Source organism: Desarmillaria tabescens, assembly GCF_030435595.1.
Source record: "Desarmillaria tabescens strain CCBAS 213 chromosome Unknown EV420scaffold_4, whole genome shotgun sequence".
NCBI lineage: Eukaryota > Fungi > Basidiomycota > Agaricomycetes > Agaricales > Physalacriaceae > Desarmillaria > Desarmillaria tabescens.
In genome coordinates, this window is record NW_026848303.1 from 129,557 (window position 1) to 148,643 (window position 19,087).

Sequence of the window (19,087 nt, forward strand, 5' to 3'; positions counted from 1 at the left end):
CCGTAAAAATATTTTTGAGTTCTTTCTCTGCTTTTGCTCCCAATGACAATACTGCGAATTGGTGAGTTGAAATTGAATACATCTGTGTTGGAATGCTCACAAGATTGGATAGTATCACATTCAATGCGTTGGCCTGGAACGATGGGTCCCAAATTGGAAGTGTCGGTCATGTACAGTAGGAAAGCGTCGTTGCTAGCAGACAAAAACTGTATATCATCAGCGTTTAGATCGAGGATGAGAGGACTACGTAGGTGGAAAGCTTGCACTGGCAGGTGACTCCGACACGGAGTGATTACATGATGTTTCCCTTGTGGGTATGTTTTTCCCACGGCGGTCGGTCGGTCGGTCCATCGAGGCCTTAAAAATTTTTTCGACCTGATATGATTTTTTCGGTTTTTGCGACCCCCTTGCTGATTTGGGCGACCACCTCAGAAGTCTGGGTGAAGGTAGAAAATGAATACTGCTGCGGGGGGAGGGCTATGAGGAAAGCACGCACCACATGGTTCGCATCTCTTGTCATATAGGATGTAGTACTGTATTACAGCAAAACCATTGAGTGTTAAATAGATCATCAATTGATGAATAATCAAACGGCTGCACGCGTTTTATTCTTGATATCCATCAGGAGTTTGATCGTGAGACAGACAGATACTGGCGTCTACTATGCCCATTGCGCGAAGCCTATCCAATGAGCGAAGAATGTTGTCACATAATACGCCAGTCACTCAGCACCAGTAAACCTTCTCAGCCTGTGAGATATCGAACAAAGGTAACGCATACTCGACCGTGAACGCGATCAGCCTGATTATCTGTGCCTTGTGATGATGAACTCTGTAGGACACATCAATCTTGGGGGGCAGTGTAGATAAATGCTACGTACCTGGGATCCCGTTCCCTTGGAGCGACAGTCGATGTTCCTGGAGTGATTTCATTGAACCTCTTCCAGTCCAAATTTCACCATTGAACTCGCTGTGGCGGAAATAAGACGACAGTCTTGCTCAGATTATCACCGGTAGGTTAATTTTTATTATTAAAGAAAGATGGGAAATGCCGCACCCCAAACCAACTCCAAACAGTGTCACCTGGAGAGTGTATAATTGACACCTTTCCGAGCGGAAACAGGAACCTAAATTTTCATCTTTTCGGCTACGTGATGGAAGGGTGTCTTCAGAGGCTAGAGCACTGACGGTGGAAAATGGGAAAACTAGAGTAATTGGTCACTGAGAGAAGAGCGGCACCGGGCCGGTGGCTTCATCACCACCACGATATTGCCACAATAACAATGACATTCTCGTTATCAAGATGACCGTCTTTTGGTCTCACTAGCTAGGTACATGGATTGGTATGGCACTTTCCGAGTCGATACCAATGGTACCATCCTGGAGGCCCTTCAACATGCGATGAACATATTTATCGTCTCCCTCATGCTCAGGCTGGCTCCTGGGATCATCCTCACGTACAAAGTTCCCGCTGCTCATATCTTCCTGAGAGTCGGCCGGGATTCAATTACCGTCTCCCTCGTGTTGTGCTTCGAGGTCGTCGCTCATCATGGAATCCTGCTGACTCCGAGAGAGTCGACCCCCAGGACGTGACCCAAAGCGAAGCGAACCCGATATTACGCTTCCCTTCCAAGAGTCGTCTGGACGTGAGTGGCCCGCTGCGACGCGTCCAACGAGAAGTGTCGGAGCGACTCCCTACATGTCGATTAGATGGGGAATTTAGGTAAGAGTATGGGCGTACCCTTGCGATTCCTGCCAGGACATCAAAGTAACCCGATGCAAGAGAGTCCCGAGCAATAAAAACCACGTATAAGATCAAGGATACGGAATAAAGAGCCGACGATTCAACCAGGATCTCAATAATATTGCGATAAGCTCTGGGCCCACCCCCTGTTTCTCTTCCTGCTCGTGCAACGGCGATGATGCGGTAGACGATGAGCAATGTACACCACAAGGTCGTTGCAAGGACAAAAGACGTATAAAGGATGAAAAACAGATAATAACTGTTGTCGGGATCGGTGATTAATTTGTATGTAGCGATGATTTTGAACACTACGTTCAGAGGAAATAGGTGAGCTTTCAAGCTAATGGATCTGGGTGATCTTACCGATTGCGGCAGTGAGAACAAAGGTTGGAAGTAAAATAGGTAGCCACCTGCGTCCCCATACCATCCAACAGCGGATAATCTACAGTTCAGATAATGATACGTTGACGTAGAAATTTATGACGGAAGCGTACACACCATGGTGGAGTCTGCAAGGATGGTACACACAATGCCTGTGGTACCTATCCCCACTTCTAACATCACGTTGGAACTGCTCCAAAACAGGTATTCGGTCCAGAAGTTCGAGCCATTGCGAATGAACATAGAGCTGATGTATGACCAGACGAACCCAAAGTTGAGCATTGTCACAATATGCAGGAGGACTACAACGAGGGCCATGGATCGTCGGATAGGCTGAGCCTTGTTCGTAACTGTACCATTCACATCAGCTCGCATTACACTGTAGACACGTTTCTCTCACAGATGCTCCACAACGTGATAGCAACAACACCGGTGTATACGCCTACGCACAGTCATAATTAGACTCTTGACAAGTACAGACAAATGAACATACACACCGCTCAATAGAGAGTAGAGTACTGTTGAGTTCAACTCTTCATCGCGGACTTGGAATATAATGGCTTTATCGGCATCGGTAAGGTCTGGCGGGATGCTGGTCTGAGCGGTAGCCATCGAGGAAGGTACAACTGTCAGGAAGGTAATAAGCAAAGTACTCTTTGACGATGATACATATCACTCTTTTATAATGCATGGAAGTTGCGGTGTGAAAGGCCCACCGAACGTTAAAAAGATGATCAACATATCAGGAAGATGATACTTTATGGGTGACGGGAACGCAACATCAGATAGGCACGGAGATATTGTTGGAGTTACTGTGGCTGTACGAGCCGTCGGGATCAACCGGCTCCGAACCCGTTACTTACCGTACCCGCAGTTTTCTTTTCTTTACCGTTTACCGTTCCTTATTGGGACCTTGTGCCGGTAACAACACCAACACCAACACCACCATGTCGACATACTAGGTATAAACGAGTTGCTCATTTTCGTTCCCTCCCGTGCTCGAATCTCAACAGATATATCCAACGGAGACGAGTACAAGTAGTTCGCATCCATAAAACCTGATAGGAAAAGAATCTAAAGCATCACAACTGTCCTAGTACAGCTTTATTGATAGATTTAACAGGGGGAAAAAAAATTGAACAGCGCACTGCTAACACGCCGTTTGATGAGCTGAACTGGTGCTGTTTCGGAGAAAGCAAGGTCCCAACTACGAGTATCTTCCTCCATTAGCCGTCCATCACCCCTGCACTCGGTGAGGTTTTCACCTATTGAAGCAACGCCAGTTAGCCCTTGACAAGCAAAAAGAATAGCCATACCGGGTACAATGCACCAAACTCATAGCATTAACCGGGAGCGCACACAAGTCAACGCTCATATTCCGATACCGATTGCCTGTCTATCTCAGCCTTCGAACTGCAGTTTGCCCCGGTAATCGTGCCATTTGCGTAGGAGAATGATGATGGACGGGATGTTGGACGAGGTACGAAGCAGTTCAAATAGGGAGTTATGTACAAAAACCTTTGGATTCCCTTGGAGTGTTGTAGCTCCCACTCAACGTAGCACAGAAAATACACTCCCTGCTGCGCTTCTGCGTCTTCTGGATTGCCGGACCCAATTCTGCATCATGTCGCGGTAAAAGGTTCGATATTGTGGACGACGCGTTGTAGCCTCTGGTACCTGCCCTAAATTAGTTAACTTGTTCACCGGCTACTTATCACCCCACAACTGCCACCTAATCCTGGAATTTCGTTGCGACATTTGTCTTGAAGTCGTGGCATGGACGTCCGAGTCAGTCGTAATCGCTCCCTTGAGCGTTCCTGGTACATTCCGAGGCCTCGCTCATTGGACTAGATTCTGCTGGCTCGCAAGCTCATGGTAACTTTGCTTTCGTCGGGGTCGGTGTGTTAGTTTGATCTCGCTGCGTGCGGTCGGGTACAGTGTTGGTCGGTGATGTTCGTCAAGATGGAATTCGGCGTTTGCCGTTGGCGCTCGGGCCGTTTACGCCGTATGTTCGTGTTCTTCCAGCTTCCAACCGGAAAATTCTGGTCCGAGATAGTCAGTCTTAGTGACGTGCATATGTTCGATACCGGGGAAGAATTTTTCCAAGCCCTAATATTCTCACCTCGTCATTATGTCTGTATCCCCATGACAAACACGTAGCGCGACCGGTGCACTCCGTAACCATACCACGCTAGCTCCAACTGCGCATCTAGTGAGGAAAGGACGCGTCGTTTCGCCGTCAAAAGCTAAATACAACACCCCATCAGCGCAGTGGCTTCATATCATCCTTACCGACGCGTTGACTATGACAAAATCACTCGATGTTACTCCAGACAAAACGTCCGTAAAATTGCTGTTGCACTTCTGGATATCCTTCCAGGAAACGAGGGAGCAGTTAGAGACCTCGAATGCGAGCTTCATCATGTTTCTCTGTGCTCATCAGTGAGCGAACTTACCACCAGTAGGAAATATGACCCGGAGGATCGAAGTTATAAGCAATCCCAACTGATGGGAAGTATTATGAAAGAGGTTGTCGAATGGCTTCCCGATATATGGCTTGCAATGGCTGGAAAAAATGTGGACATGGGCCTTATTATCCAGTGCTTGAGCATTTGTTCATCCGCCAAAGCTAGATGAATTGGTCACTGAGGAGAAGATTGGCACTGAGCCGGTGGCCTCATCACCACCACTCTGATACTTAAGTATTGCCACGATAACCATTTTCCTCTGTAGTCATCTTCGTGGCGAACGGCGAGCAAAGTCGCCATCGACACAGACTCTATCTTCAATAATCAAACTATACTTCAATAATTATGAGCTACTTTGGATCCTCAAGGGCGGAGGCAAGATAAATAATGCGATCATTCCGTGGTCACCCACGAGATTATCCCCGCGAATGTCATTCTCGTTATCAAGATGACCGTCTTTTGGCCTCTCTAGCTAGGTACATTGACTGGTATGGCACATTGCGAGTCGATACCAATGGTACCATCCTGGGGGCCCTTCAACATGCGATGAACATATTTATCGTCTCCCTCATGCTCAGGCTGGCTCCTGGTATCAGTCTCACGTGCAAAGCTCCCGCTGCTCATATCTTCCTGAAAGTCGGCCGGGATTCGATTACCGTCTCCCTCGTGTTGTGCTTCGAGGTCGTCGCTCATCATGGAATCCTGCTGACTCTGAGAGTGTCGACCCCCAGAACGCGTCCCGAAGCGAAGCGAGCCGGATATTACGCCTCCCTCCCAAGAGTCGTCTGGACGGGAGTGCCCCGCTGCAACGCGTCCAACGAGAAGTGTCAGTGCGACTCCCTACACGATGCCATTTAGTTATGGAATTTGGGAAAGAGTATGAGCGTACCCTTGTGATTCCTGCTAGGAAATCAAAGTAAGCCAATGCAAAAAGGTCCGAGTAGCAAAAATCATGTATAAGATCAAGAATATTGAATAAAGGGCCGACGATTCGACCAGGATTTCAATGACGTTTCGGTAAGCTCGGACGCCATTTCCTATCTGTGCAACGGTGACAATGCGGTAGATGATCAACAACGTACACCACAAAGTTGTTGCGAGGATAAAAGACGTATAAAGAGTGATAAACAGAGTAGAATTATCGAGTGGATCGGCGATTTGTACATATGTACCAAGGATTTTGAACACTTTGTTCAAAGTAAATAGGTAAGCTCTTAAGCTAATGGATTTGGGTGATCTTACCTATCGCGGCAAAGAGAAGAAAGATTGGAAGCAAGATAGATAGCCACCTGCGTCCCCATACCATCCAACAGCGCACAATCTACAGTTCAGATAATGATGTTGATGCAGAAATTATGACGGACGCGTACACACCATGGTGGAGTCTGCAAGAATGGTACACACAACGCTTGTAGTACCCATCCCCACTTCTAACATCATGTTAGAACTGCTAAAAAACAGGTATTCGGTCCAGAAGTTTGATCCATTGCCAATGAACATAGAGTCTATGTATTTCCAGACAAACCCAAAGTTGAGCATTGTCACAATATGCAGGAGGACTATAACGACGACCATGGATCGTCGAATCGGCTGAGCCTTGTTCATAACTGTACCATTCACGTCAGCTCGTACCACACGGTAGACACGTTTCTCTCACAGATGCTTCCTAACGTGATAGCAACAACACCGGTGTATACGCCTACGCAGAGTCATGATTAGACCCTTAATAGGTCCAGACAAATGAACATACACACCGCTCAATAGAGAGTAGAGTATTGTTGAGTTCAACTCTTCATCGCGGACTAGGAATACAATAGCTTTATCGGCATCGTCAAGATCTGGCAGCGGGATACTGGTCTGAGCAGTAGCCATCGAGGAAGGTAAGTAAAGAAGTATTCTTTGACGATGATACATAGCACTCTTTTATAATGCATAGAAGTCGCGGCTTGAAAGGTCTGCCGAACGTAAAAAGATGATCAGCATATCAAGAGAAGACGATAGATCACCTTCAGTGCCATGGTGAAGAAAGGAAGAGCATGAAATTTACTTTTAGCTTTGCGTCGCCATCGGCATCCGGTGGTGGGAACGTAACATCAGATAGGTACGGTGACGTGGAATGTCAGATATACCCAACTGAGACGAGTACAAGTAGTTCGCATTCATAAAATACCGATAGGACAAGAATCCAAAGTAAATCAACTGTCCTAGTACAACTTTGCTGATATATTTAACATGAACAGCGCGCGCACTCACACACCCTTTGATGAGCTGAACCGGTCCTGTTTCGCAGAAAGCAAGGTCCCAACTACGAGGATCAGCTTCCTCCATTGGCCGTCCATCACCGCTGCACATGGCGAGGTTCTCGCCTATTGAAACAACGCCAATTAGCCCTTGACAAGCCAAAAGAGTAAGCCATACCGGGTACAATATACCAAGCTCATTACATTAACTGGAGCGCGCGCAAGCCTGCGCTCATATTCTGGTATACTGCCTGTCTCAGCTGCCGTTTGTCCCGGTAATCGTGTTATTTGCGTAGGAGAATGATGGACGGGATGCTGGACGAGGTACGAAGCAGTTCAAATAAGGAGTTACGTACAAAACCCTTTGGATTCCCTTGGACTGTTGTAGCTCCCGCTCAACGTAGTACAGAAAATACACTCCCTGCTGTGCACCTGCGTCTTCCGGATTGCCGGACCAATTCTGCATCGTATCGTGGTGAATGGGTCGGTATTGTGGACGACGCATTGTTTGCCTCCAACAGGTGGTAACTACCCTGCATTAGTTAGCCTGTCCACTGGTTACACATCCTTCCTTACCCGCCACCTAATCCTGGAATTTCGTGGGGACATTTGTCTTAACGTCGTGGCATGAACGTCCGAGTCGTAATCGCTCCCTTGAGCGTTCTTGCCAGTATATTCCGAGGCCTCGCTCGCTGGACTAGATCCTCCTGGCTTGCAACCTCTGCTTTCGTCAGGGCCAGTTTGTCAGTTTGATCTCGCTGCCTGCCGTCGATTTAGCACTGGTCGTCGATTTGGTCGGTGATGGTTCGTCAGATGGAACTCGGCGTTTGCCGTTGATGTTCTTGTGATGCTCGGGCCGTTTACGCCGTATGTTCGTGTTCTTCAACCAGCTTCCAACTGGAAAATTTCTGGTCTGAGTAGTCAGGGTTGGTGACATGTTGGAAACCGGGAAGGAAAATTTCCCAGGCCTAATACTCTCACCTCGTCATTATGTCTGTATCCCCACGAAAAACGCGTACTGCGACCGGTGCGCTCCGCAACCGAACCACGCCGGCTCCAGCTGCGCGTGCAGCGAAGAAAGGACGCGTCGTTTCGTCGTCAAAAGCTAAATCCAACATCCCAACGGCACAGCCGCTTCACAACCTCCTTACCGAGGCGTTGGCTATGGCAAAATCACTCGATGTGACTCCAGACAATCGCGTCACCCTTCGAAACGTCCGTAAAATTGCTGTTGCGCTTCTGGATATCCTTCCGGGTGACGAGAGAACAGTTAGAGACCTCGAATACGAGTCGCACTATCTTTCTTTGACGTCGTTGGCAAGCGAGCTTGCCGCAAGTGAAACAAACGACCCAGAAGATAGATGTTATGAACAAATCCCACTGATGGAGGGGATCATGGAGGAGGTGGTCGAATGGCTTCCCGATATATGGCTTGAAATGGCAGAAGAAAATGCAGACATGGACCTTATCCGCCGATGTTTGAACCTTTGTTCAGCAGCTGCGGACGATCTGTTCGTCGAATATCTATTTTTCTTATGTTACGGGAGATTAACCATGCTATTGTATAGTAGGGGGGAGTTTCTTGACTGCACAAACAGGCTGGTCATTGCCAACTCGGAGAAGAAGACGATCTATGATCAAAGTTACTACGTTGTCGACTATATGGCTTGGATGTGGAGAGAATCCCTGATATTCTCAGCCATCCAAGGGCTGCCAGTCCCGCCTGAGGTCATGAAAGATGATGAAATCCATGAACAAATTTTCAGTCTATTTTGTCAAGATACCACTGGTACGTTTTTCGCATACAAATGTCTCCCTTTCACTTGACTGACGATGGTGGAGACCCAAGAAACGAGGATGGCTACGCTTTCTGGGACAACCACTGGTCGCCAGAAATGAAGGCCGCCGACTGTCTCTATGCTAAACGTCACAATCACTGGATTGCCGAATTTATCAAACTACCATCGTTTCCACTGTACACCTCTTTGGTGTCACAATATCCCGACATCAAGCCCTGTATACTATCGACAATCAAAAAAGGACTCTTTTCGGACAAGCCCTTCATTCGGTACTCGGACGCGGCGGAGATCCTGGTAGCAGCATCCCAAACCGAAGACATCGTTCGTCTGGTTGATTACTTGAGCGGAAAGGGCTTCACCCTCCACACTCCAGCCATCCTTATCATCGTCAAATATCTCTCCAAAGTGACCGACAAAAAGCTTCGCACTCGTGCTCTACAAGCCGTCGAAAAGGGGCTCGAGACGTCGAAGCAGGACGCGTTAGATGCCGTGAATGGCCTCTATCCGGGACTCAAAGTTGCACAGCTCTGGCTTCGTCGTCTTCGAGACTCAGGGCAGTTCCCTTTCGATGACGACATCCACCATGATAGATACTACGAGCGGGAGGCAAACCTTCGTCGTTTCGCTGAGTGTGCAGTCAGTGGAGGTCCTCTCGCTGACCTCGACTGGGTGCCTCCGGTAAAGAATCGGAGAGAGGTCTATTCCGAAGATAACAATTATGAAGACGAACCCCAAACGTCGGAACCTGACTTGGCACAGTCCATCCAAGATTGGGCGCAGATTTTGGGCAAGTGGCCTGATGAAATGGCAGCTGCAGAGGTTTGGAATAGGATCAAGTTTGATGGCTCTGAGTTGCCGTTTTCTGCCGTGGAGGGTGCAGAAGAAGTGTTGATAGATCGCATTGAGCACGCCGATTCGGTGCAGTGGGAAAACTGGCGTCAGGCCAATCCTCTCCCGCCACCGCCATCAAAATGGCAACACCGACTGCGACCGCGTTTCTGGAGTTTTCCAGTGTAGGTCTTTTCTTTCAAGATGCCGTGTTTGATGGACTGATAAAACTTCAATAACAGTTGCGAATCCTACGACTTTTCCAAGGCTCCCAGCTCCGTGTACCTTTATGTCACGGATGGCCTGCAAGCGCTGAAGATATTCTCTTGTCAAGATCACCGCAGTTTACGCAGATAAATTGACGTGTATTTGATAGTAAAATTCATTGCAATTATACCCTGTACAGGCGTTGTAACTCATCACGGCGATGATGCCTGCACCGTCGCAATTCTGACAGCCCAAAATCGACAAGCTTGAAACGAAGGAAAATCTGTGCCGCATTACACAGCTCAAGTTCCTGTCTTTAACAGCAATTGAAAGCATGGCAAGCTAGAATGGCGAAGAGAGGGTCGGGATTGATGTGGTCCTGCAGAGCGACGGACGAATGATCCATCAAAGCTTGAGTGGTGGGGAAAGGTTTTGGCTGAAACTTGTGAGGAGGACAGATCAGAAATTATACCGACTGTTTAAAGAACTTACCTAGCTGAGCAGGCGCCACGTTCCGTAGCACGAGCACCTGATGCAGAGAAACAGCTTGTGAGCATCGGCTTCTACAGCCATCATCAGCTTAGTTTGAGTGGCATCAAGAGAGGGGAGCGAAGGATAGCCGGGGTGTTGAACACAGCAAAAGCGAACACGTCCTCGCCGTATGATCATTTGAGAATGAAATCAACATCACCCCTGGTCAAATTCACCAGCGTAAGACCGGCGTATGGAGCATCAATACTGTATCCGAGGGGCAAACATCCCAGCGATACCCTCAGCGACGTGCTATACTGCGTTCTTTGCCAAATGCTGGCATCGTTCACGATTTCAAAACTTGAGTTCGAGCTGTTCCATACCTCTACAAAACTGGTTAGTTCTTTTGTTTCTCCTTCACCTGATATCTCATCCTAGATGTTTGGGGCGAACTTGTCGCGAATCTGGTCGGTCCGTTCTGACTGTGGCGTCAATTCAGCACTGGCCTTTGACAAGATGGAGTTCGGCATTTGCCGTCGGTGCTCGGATCATTTGGGCCGTATGTTCAACACGTTCCTCCAACTTCCAGGTGGAAAATTGTGGCCTGGATATGACCGGTATTAAAATGGCCGATATCGCGGAGAGTATTTTCCCAGGCTTGGAACTCACACTTCGCTTGCCATGTCCTTCTCTCCACGAAAAACGCGTAGCGCGACCGGTGCACTCCATAACCGAACCGCAGCAGCTCCAGTAGCGCGTCCAGCCAAGAAAGGACGCGTCGTCTCGTCGTCAAAAGCTAAATCCAACATATCACCGGTACAGCGGCTTCACGACCTTCTTACCGACGCGTTGAATACCGCAAAGTCACTCGAAATGACCCCTGACAATCACGTCGCCCTTCAGAACGTCCGTAAAATTGCTGTTTCACTTCTGGATATTCTTCCAGGGGAAAAAAGAGCAGTTAAAGACCTCAAATACGAGTTGCACGATATTTCTCTGACGTCGTTGTCAAGTGAACTTGCCACGAGCGAAAAATACGACCCGGAGGATAGACATGATGAACAAGGCCCCCTGATGGATAGGATCATGAAGGAGGTTGTCGAATGGCTTCCCGATATCTGGCTCACAATGGCTGAAGAAAACGCAGACATGGACCTTATCCGCAGATGTTTGATCCTTTGCTCATCAGCCGCCGACGATCTGTTTGTCAAATGCTATTTCTCATGTGTTGTGCGATACTGACGAATCTTATCCTATTCCAGCGGCGGCGAATATGACTGCACCGACACACTAGTCATCACAAACTCGGAGAAGAAAACGGTCTATAATCAAAGTCACTATGTTGTCGACTATATGGCTTGGATGTGGAGAGAATTCCTCGTATTCTCAGCGGTGCGAGGGGCCCCAGTCTCTGTCTGTGGGGTCATAAGGGATGATGAAGAGTATGAACAGATCTTCAGTCTGTTTCGTCAGGATACCACTGGTACGTTTTTGGCGTCACGGATGTCTCCCCTTCGTTTGACTGACGACGGTATAGACCCAAAAAACGAGGATGGATATGCTTTCTGGGACGACCATTGGTCAGAAGAAATGAGGACCATCGCTAACCGTCTTTATGCTGAACGTCACAATCACCGAATCACTGAGTTCATCAAGAAACCCTCTTTTCACCTGTACACTAAATTAGTGTCAGATTATCCTGACATCAAGAGTTCACTTCTATGCTCAGTCAGAGAACGACTCTTCTTAGACAAGCCCTTCATTCGGTACTTCGACGCGGCGGAAATCTTGGCAGCAGCCTCCCAAACAGAAGACATCGTCCGTCTGCCCGATTACTTGACCGATAAAAACTTCACCCTTCACGCCCCAACCGTCCTCATCATCGTCAAATATCTCTCCAACGTGTCCGACAAAAAACTTCGCACTCGTGCTCTCCAAGTTGTGGAAAAAGGGCTCAAGACGTTGAAACGAGACACGTTAGATGCCGTGAACCATCTGTTCCCAGGACTGGGTGATGCACAGCTCTGGCTTTGTTGCCTTCGAGATGCCGGAGACTTTCCTTTTGACGACGATACTCTCCACGATAAATATAACGAGCGGGATGCAAACCTTCGCAGCTTTGCCGAACGTGCAGCCAACGGGGGCCCGCTGACTGACCCCAACTGGGCGCCTCCAGTAAAGAAGCCTGAGATTCAGAGGGAGTTCGATGTCGAGGATGAAGACGATTATCTTGAAGAGGTGCCTCAACTGTCGGAACGTGACTTGGAGCAGTCAATCCAAGACTGGGCTCAGGCTTTGAGCGAATGGCCTGATCAGAAGGCAGCGGCGGAGATGTGGAATAGGATCAAGTTTGATAGCTCTGAGTTGCTACTTTCCGTCGTGGAGGGTGCAGAAGAAGCGTTGATGGACCGCATACAGAAGGCCGACTCGGTGCAGATAGAGAAGTGGCGCCAGGCCAATCCTCCGCCTCCTCCCCCACCACCGCGGCCAAAATCGCAACCCCGACCGCATTTCTGGAGAATGCCAGCATCGTAGGTCTTTTCTCTCAAGAGGCTATGTTAGATGGACTAATAATAAATTGTATAGCAGTTACAGATCCTACTATGACTATGACAGGTCTCCCAGTCGCGTGTACAGTTATGTCATGGATGGTCTGCACGCGCTGATCAAGACGTTCGCTTGTCAAGACCATCGCAATTTGTGCAGATAGATTCGTATGCAGTATTCTGATTTCTTCCATTCGTCAGTATTTTGGTACGCAAAATATAGCTAAGTAGTAGATTTGGCATGGCTATAAGTTATGAAAAGGTTCAGTTTTGTTGTGGTCCCGCGGAGCCTTAGGCACGACAGAGGAAGAATCCCTTCGCGAAGCTTGAACGACAAACACAGAATATGTCCTGACCGAGGAGACAACTAGAGACGGTATTATTATCCAGCTTTGTACGGGATAGACGAATTCTTACCCAGACGGGTTATCATATTAACGAACCCTGCACAGAATCTTCCATATTTGCCGCCATTCATACTCAGAGCCGTGCCTAGACATCAGATGAGCTCCGACTATCATAGTTATGTCCCTGGCGGCGAGCATCATCTGGAACTTTTGAGCGAGGCGCTGACATGAGCAGGTATTGGATAGAAATCCTCTCACCATGCGATTGGTTGAAGACGATATAACGATCGTTCCACATCGAATCCATCATCTCAGAGCTTGGTGCATGAAAACTTTATCCAAGGGGTAGATAGCCTGGGCGATATCCTCGACAACATTTCACGTTGCGTTTATCGCCCAGAGTCCGTAAGAGTTAACATCGTCTAGTTCCAGCTGCTCTGTGACGGAAAGTTCGTTTTCCATGGAAGCTAGATAGTTATGGCCTTTAGAGAGGTCAGAAATCTCGCGACAAGATGTAACCGGATTGTTATATCTTCTGGGGCGGCAGGAATAGTAGTATTTACTGTACTGTGTAAAAGGGCCAAGGTGCAGTGTTAGGTAAATTTGCGGAGTACAAAGAGAAATCGTCAGGCCCAAGCACCATTCTTCTGCATAGCATTAGTCGGTGTCAATGTGCATATCCTCTACAGTGAGGTAAAGGGCTTGGGTTATGGTGGGTGTTGGTGCCAAAGGCCCGAGAGAAAAAGGGCCGGGCCGGTGGCTGGTCTGACCTGTTTCCACAACTGCGATGACTTCGACCTCCGACCTCGCACCTTCTGGCTCTATATCCATCGTTGAGGATATTCACGGAACGCACGACATGTTATATTTAAGACTGGCATCGACTGGACGCAGGATAACGATAACCAGCGGTATGGAGCAGCAGGGTTCATTGAAATCGGGAGGGAATTCTAAGCGCAGTCTCGCGCTCGAATTTGAGGAGAAAATGCACGTCTACTCTGAGGCTGCTCAACCTATGGGCACGTAACATTGGTCTTCACTCTTGTTGACTTCCTAACTGTTACACAGGCACGTCCAGTATCACTTGAAGTCGAAGAACGTTGGACGGTTCGCGACGATACCCTCTGTCAACAACAATCTGGGATTCATTTCCATCTGCGAAGTTATCATATCTGAGCGAGCATCCTAGTATTCGCAGAGTAGTGAGGAATTGTCCTGTCAAACTAGCTCTTAGGGCCGAATTCAAGGAAAAGCGAATTCTCGATCTAGGCTGTTGAGAAGGTCGAGGGAAGGCTGATACTCGTGTGAATAACACAAGTCCGTCTCGTCACCATATCTACTTTTCCTGAAACTAACGACGTCTGCAGGAACGAGTTACGTGTCCCCACCACAGCAACCCTGTAACATCCCAGTCGATATCATCCAAAAGGCCTCCAAGTTATGTAATGCCATTCGAACCATGCAGACCTTTCTCCGTGGTGACATATCGAACATATCGAAGTCCGACGCCATCAAGGACTGGCACCACATCTCATACGAGTCTCTCAAGACATCCTTGAGTAATCGCGCTCCTGCCCAGTTAGCATTTTTTTCGCCGACTTTTGACCTACGTCATGCCTGTGCTGGACTACGAGGGCGTCAGACTCCGACGATAAGTGACGCACATCTTGTCACTACCATTCCGGACGATACCGCACCAGGCACCCCCATTGTCCATGCCTTTTTTGCCATGGATCCCTTCTCCGACGACCATTGACGTTATGCATATCGTTCGCTAATACTTGCGAGGTGCATGCATGTCCAGCTTATTCAACTGTATTCGTGTCACTTTGTTGCGCAGTCTGCGCAGTCATATAATAGTGGACGGTAACCAATCTTTGATGTGTGGAATGACTGCGATTCCGTAGAGGCAGATAAACCAATCTTACGGTTCAAGTTGTTTTCCTCCAAAATGCGACCACAAGGTCAACGTACACCAGCATGGCGCAATCCCTTCCAGGCTTGCCCTAAATCAGGTTCCAACACTAGGACGACGCAACACTATCAAGAGACCGGTATGTCCATTGGACCGAGCTAACCGACCTATACGAGCTGGTGCTCCATAATAAGCACATATTCTCACCCAGGTGGACCTATCATCGGGATTCGGCCCCCCTTCAAATCCGAGTAGACAGAGAGCAAAAATAAGTGCTTCTCTAATGATAGGCAAGCTTCTTAAGAGCTCAAAGGAAGGGAGAAACAACCCACCGCAACTCCTTCCCAATGGTTTCGACTCTCCTGTCAGCCTGTCTTCTAATCGGTGCCACCCTGGTATTATATCGTCTATCCCACCTTTTTAATTGTCGACGCCTACCCCTTCCTCCTGGACCCAAAGGACTCCCGCTGATAGGGAACCTCTGGGATGTGCCCGTAGACTACCCATGGCTAACTTATGCTCGATGGACTGCCACCTACGGCGATGTCTTATATCTGGACACGCCCGGAAATCCGACCGTTATAATCAACTCGGTTCAGGCAGCGACCGATCTCTTCGAAAAACGTTCTGGGAATTATTCTGATAGGCCGGGTAAGGATGGATGATCCTTCAATGTCTCAGTGTTGACAATGTCACGCAGATTTCACCATGCTAAAGCTAGCAGGATGGGACTATAACCTTGCTTTTATGCGATATTCTGATAGGTGGAGGTCAGTGCAACTGCCTTGTGGTCTAATTCTTCTCCTTCCTTCTTATCTTCACAGAACACACCGCCGAATGTTTCATCAATACTTCCAGCCTCGTGCCGTTCCGGCATACTACCCTGTGCAAATGAAAGCCACATTAGACTTGCTCCAACAGCTGCATAGATCCCCCGATGCGTTTGTTCAGCACGTCCATCAGTAAGTTGGGCGTATCTCTGTAGCTTGATCGCTGGAACTGACAGCTCTCCAGCCTTGCCGGTTCAATCGTTATGAAAACTGTCTACGGATATGATGTAGACCCAAGTGGTGATCACTTCGTGGAATTGGTGGATCAGGCTCAGGAAAGCGTTCACGCCGCTGGGATCATCGGAGCCTTCCTCGTTGATTACATTCCCAGTTTACAATACCTTCCGCGTGAGTATGCTTTTATTTAACCGCTATCCTGGAGTTTATACTAAAGGCGGCGTCATTAAGGATGGATGCCTGATGCAAAGTTCTTTAGCCTTGCGTCCGCATGGAGAAAAGACGTTGAGGATATGACAGAAGAGCCGTTTAGATATACGATGGAGTCATTGGTATGTCCTTGCTTGTTGGTTGATATCAATTGCGATCCATATTGACGCTTAATCAAGGAAAAGGGCAACGCACCCCCTTCATTCGTGGCGGAAAACTTAACAAAGAACGAATCGTCAGAAAATGCAAAGCACCTCGAAATTGTAAGGAATACGGCTGCGGTTGCTTATTCTGGTAGGCATTTCTCCGCGCTTGTTGAACATTTGATCTTATGCCTATACCTTGATTAGCGGGAGCTGACACTGTGGGTTTTCATTCCGAAGTATCGTTCGGAGTCTAATCCTTCTAAAGACCGTGTCTGTCATCCTTTCCGTGATACTCGCTTTCCTTCTGTACCCGGAGGTACAAGCTAAAGCCCAAGCTGAGGTGGATGCCGTCATCGGTCATGGCACCCGTCTACCGAATTTCGATGACCGTCCGCAGCTATCCTATATTGATGCCATCGTGTTGGAAGCACTGAGATGGAAACCTGTTGCACCGATGGGTATATGCTTTCAGATCAGCGAGTATGCTTGAGTTCATAAATTTTGACGGCAGGTATTGCTCATCGTACCAAGGAAGGGGATGTTTATAGAGGATATTATATCCCTGCGGGTATGTTCCGATTCCCTTGATACCGTCAGTTAATGCTTATCGGTCTTCCATAGGCGCCACTGTTATTGGCAATGTTTGGTCAGTCACAAGTTAATCTACGATATCGAAGCCTCGGATTGACAGACGGCGTAGGGCCATGCTTCACAATGAAAAGGACTATCCTGACCCTCTGGTGTACAATCCCGACCGGTTCATGCCCCAAGATGGTAAAGAAGTCCAACCTGAGCCCACAGTCGTGTTTGGTTTTGGAAGACGGTACGCACCCTGTAATATAATCACGTCCAACGACCCTAATGATGTTATTATAGTATCTGTCCTGGCCGTTATCTTGCATTAAATACTGTTTGGATTGTTGTTGCATCTATGGCTTCAACGTTGTCGTTCTCCAAGGCGGTGGATTCTGAAGGTCGGGTCATTGAACCGAGTAATACCTATACGAGCGCTTTTGTGAGGTAGGTCTTCCACGTCGGAGATTCTATGGCATATATTGATTCGAGCATAGTTTTCCCTTACCTTTCAAATGCATGATCAAGGCGCGTTCGGCTGCGGCGCAGGCGTTGTTAGATTAGGTCAGATTGCACCTCTTTTGAATCGACTGCTTTGGTCAGAAGGCTGGTTTACCTTCCTGGTTATCGTAGTGTACGATGAGCCTTTTGTATCCTGAAGTCGGTGTATGTGCTACCGGGTTTAATTCTCTTTGATCTTTTAACACTCGTCCGTGCGGATTTTTGTACGACTAAGCATTGTGCCCATCGTTATTACTGGTTCTTCGTAGAGTATATGCAAAGGTCCCTGTTGGAGAGTTCCAGCACCGTAGGTTATTTTCTCTCTTAAGAGATATGTTCGATAGGCTAATAATAATTCTGTAAAACAGTTACAGATCCTTCTATGACTGAGAAGTCTCCCAGTCGCGTGTATATGTATGCCATGGATGGCCTGCAAACATTGATCAAAACATTCTCTTGTCAAGACCACCGCGGTTTGTACAAATAGATTTACACGCAAATTTCTGATTTCTTCCGTTCGTCAGTATTTTGATACACACAACGTAGCTAATTCGTAGATCTGGCATGGCTAAAAGTTATATATGCTTCGGAAGTCTTTGAGCAGAGCAATGGCACGGAGAATGGCTCGAATCTCATAAATTTTGCGTAGCTATTGCCGTGTCACGAAAGGCACCATTGCGACGGTTGAGCTTGAAGTTTAGCTTAAATGGTGGAGAAAGAAGCACAATACGTCCACCAAGGCGACGGCGTCCATTGCAAAATTATGTCGAGGTAATAGCATAAGACGGTGATCAAGAAACTTTACTTAGAGAGACTCACCGCCATCCGCGGTTCAACGTTCAAGCTTCACCCGGATGTCAGACGGTGCAGAGAATGTACGTACTTTCACAGCCGTGCCCTCGGCGCCAGCTTGGCTTCGAGTGGCATCAGGAAATTTCAGGCGAGGTGCTGACGGTGCTGACATGAGCTCTCACCATCTGATCGTTTGAGAATGATATCAAGATCGTTCTTCGTCGGGTGCACAGTCTCAGAGCCTGGTACACAGATCGAAAAAGGGATTCCGAGTCCTATGAATATAGGTATCGGTTATTATGCCAGTTTGGATTATCGTGGGAAAATCTATTCGAGGTATCAAACCTTATCGGGTTTTGCCGACTCGCCCACCTGGCCTTACCGTGGGAATATTTCTATTCAATGCCGTCTTTATCCGCTTGCCTGACCCGTTACTTTCCGTTTTGCTTCCACTGTTTCACATACTCGCTTTCTTCCTCTTCCGCCCGGTTTCTTTCTTTCTTTCTTCTCATTCGACTTTCATTTTTTGCTTTCTTTTTCCGTCTTTCTCTCTTATATTCTCGTCATTTCTTTCTATTCTTCCTCATCGCCCCATAAATCAGCTCGTTCGTCATCTCTACTTCGTCTATTTCCACGTAGCTTACTCTGTCATTCCAATATCTCTTTCTTTCTCTCCTTCGAAATGTGCCTCCGCCTCCGCCTTTTCCCCTTCTGCTCTGTACCTTACCGTCTCTCTCCTGTGCTTGCCTCCCATCTCTATCTCTTCCTCTTCGTACTCGAACCCGATTCGTCGTTTCATCTTCGGCGTGCGTTGTGGGTCCTTGTCACTCGCAACACTCTTGTTCTTCGCAGTGTTCTGAAATAATGTTAATTTGTGTGTTTATTTGTTCATTGCTCGTGGCTTACCGCAGTG

At 47.9% G+C, this 19,087-nt stretch overlaps 6 protein-coding genes across 6 annotated transcripts; 4 read left to right on the plus strand and 2 right to left on the minus strand.

Moving 5' to 3' along the window:
* Positions 1 to 1,502: 1,502 nt before the first annotated feature.
* EV420DRAFT_1636453 (uncharacterized protein) lies at positions 1,503 to 2,736 on the minus strand (the record flags this gene model as incomplete). Its single annotated transcript, XM_060476587.1, has 6 exons — positions 1,503 to 1,694; positions 1,741 to 2,051; positions 2,107 to 2,185; positions 2,242 to 2,474; positions 2,525 to 2,566; positions 2,622 to 2,736. 6 exons carry the CDS (start codon positions 2,734 to 2,736, stop codon positions 1,503 to 1,505), a joined length of 972 nt encoding a protein of 323 aa, XP_060336718.1.
* Positions 2,737 to 5,255: 2,519 nt separating this feature from the next.
* On the minus strand, positions 5,256 to 6,695 carry EV420DRAFT_799764 (uncharacterized protein). Its single transcript, XM_060483499.1, has 6 exons — positions 6,347 to 6,695; positions 6,250 to 6,291; positions 5,967 to 6,199; positions 5,835 to 5,913; positions 5,482 to 5,779; positions 5,256 to 5,432 (listed from the first exon to the last, which is right to left on the minus strand). Exons 1-5 carry the CDS (start codon positions 6,504 to 6,506, stop codon positions 5,496 to 5,498), a joined length of 798 nt encoding a protein of 265 aa, XP_060336719.1. The 5' UTR covers positions 6,507 to 6,695; the 3' UTR covers positions 5,256 to 5,432; positions 5,482 to 5,495.
* Positions 6,696 to 7,712: 1,017 nt separating this feature from the next.
* EV420DRAFT_799781 (uncharacterized protein) lies at positions 7,713 to 10,103 on the plus strand. The gene is made up of 4 exons (XM_060483500.1): positions 7,713 to 8,343; positions 8,401 to 8,621; positions 8,675 to 9,644; positions 9,702 to 10,103. The coding sequence occupies exons 1-4, from the start codon at positions 7,823 to 7,825 to the stop codon at positions 9,814 to 9,816; spliced, it is 1,827 nt and encodes a 608-aa protein (XP_060336720.1). The 5' UTR covers positions 7,713 to 7,822; the 3' UTR covers positions 9,817 to 10,103.
* Positions 10,104 to 10,714: 611 nt separating this feature from the next.
* Positions 10,715 to 13,047, plus strand: EV420DRAFT_1508518 (uncharacterized protein). The gene is made up of 3 exons (XM_060471439.1): positions 10,715 to 11,339; positions 11,400 to 12,668; positions 12,724 to 13,047. Exons 1-3 carry the CDS (start codon positions 10,819 to 10,821, stop codon positions 12,845 to 12,847), a joined length of 1,914 nt encoding a protein of 637 aa, XP_060336721.1. The 5' UTR covers positions 10,715 to 10,818; the 3' UTR covers positions 12,848 to 13,047.
* Positions 13,048 to 15,292: 2,245 nt separating this feature from the next.
* EV420DRAFT_1261657 (cytochrome P450) lies at positions 15,293 to 17,445 on the plus strand (the record flags this gene model as incomplete). The annotated part of the gene is made up of 13 exons (XM_060467085.1): positions 15,293 to 15,596; positions 15,646 to 15,715; positions 15,770 to 15,907; positions 15,960 to 16,123; positions 16,184 to 16,284; positions 16,342 to 16,456; positions 16,513 to 16,526; positions 16,574 to 16,766; positions 16,820 to 16,876; positions 16,930 to 16,954; positions 17,009 to 17,131; positions 17,185 to 17,328; positions 17,379 to 17,445. The coding sequence occupies 13 exons, from the start codon at positions 15,293 to 15,295 to the stop codon at positions 17,443 to 17,445; spliced, it is 1,515 nt and encodes a 504-aa protein (XP_060336722.1).
* A 1,331-nt stretch (positions 17,446 to 18,776) lies between these two features.
* EV420DRAFT_1508559 (uncharacterized protein) lies at positions 18,777 to 19,034 on the plus strand (the record flags this gene model as incomplete). Its single annotated transcript, XM_060471440.1, has 1 exon — positions 18,777 to 19,034. A coding segment is annotated over one exon (258 nt), but the record flags the coding sequence as incomplete, so codon positions are not given.
* Positions 19,035 to 19,087: the final 53 nt, after the last annotated feature.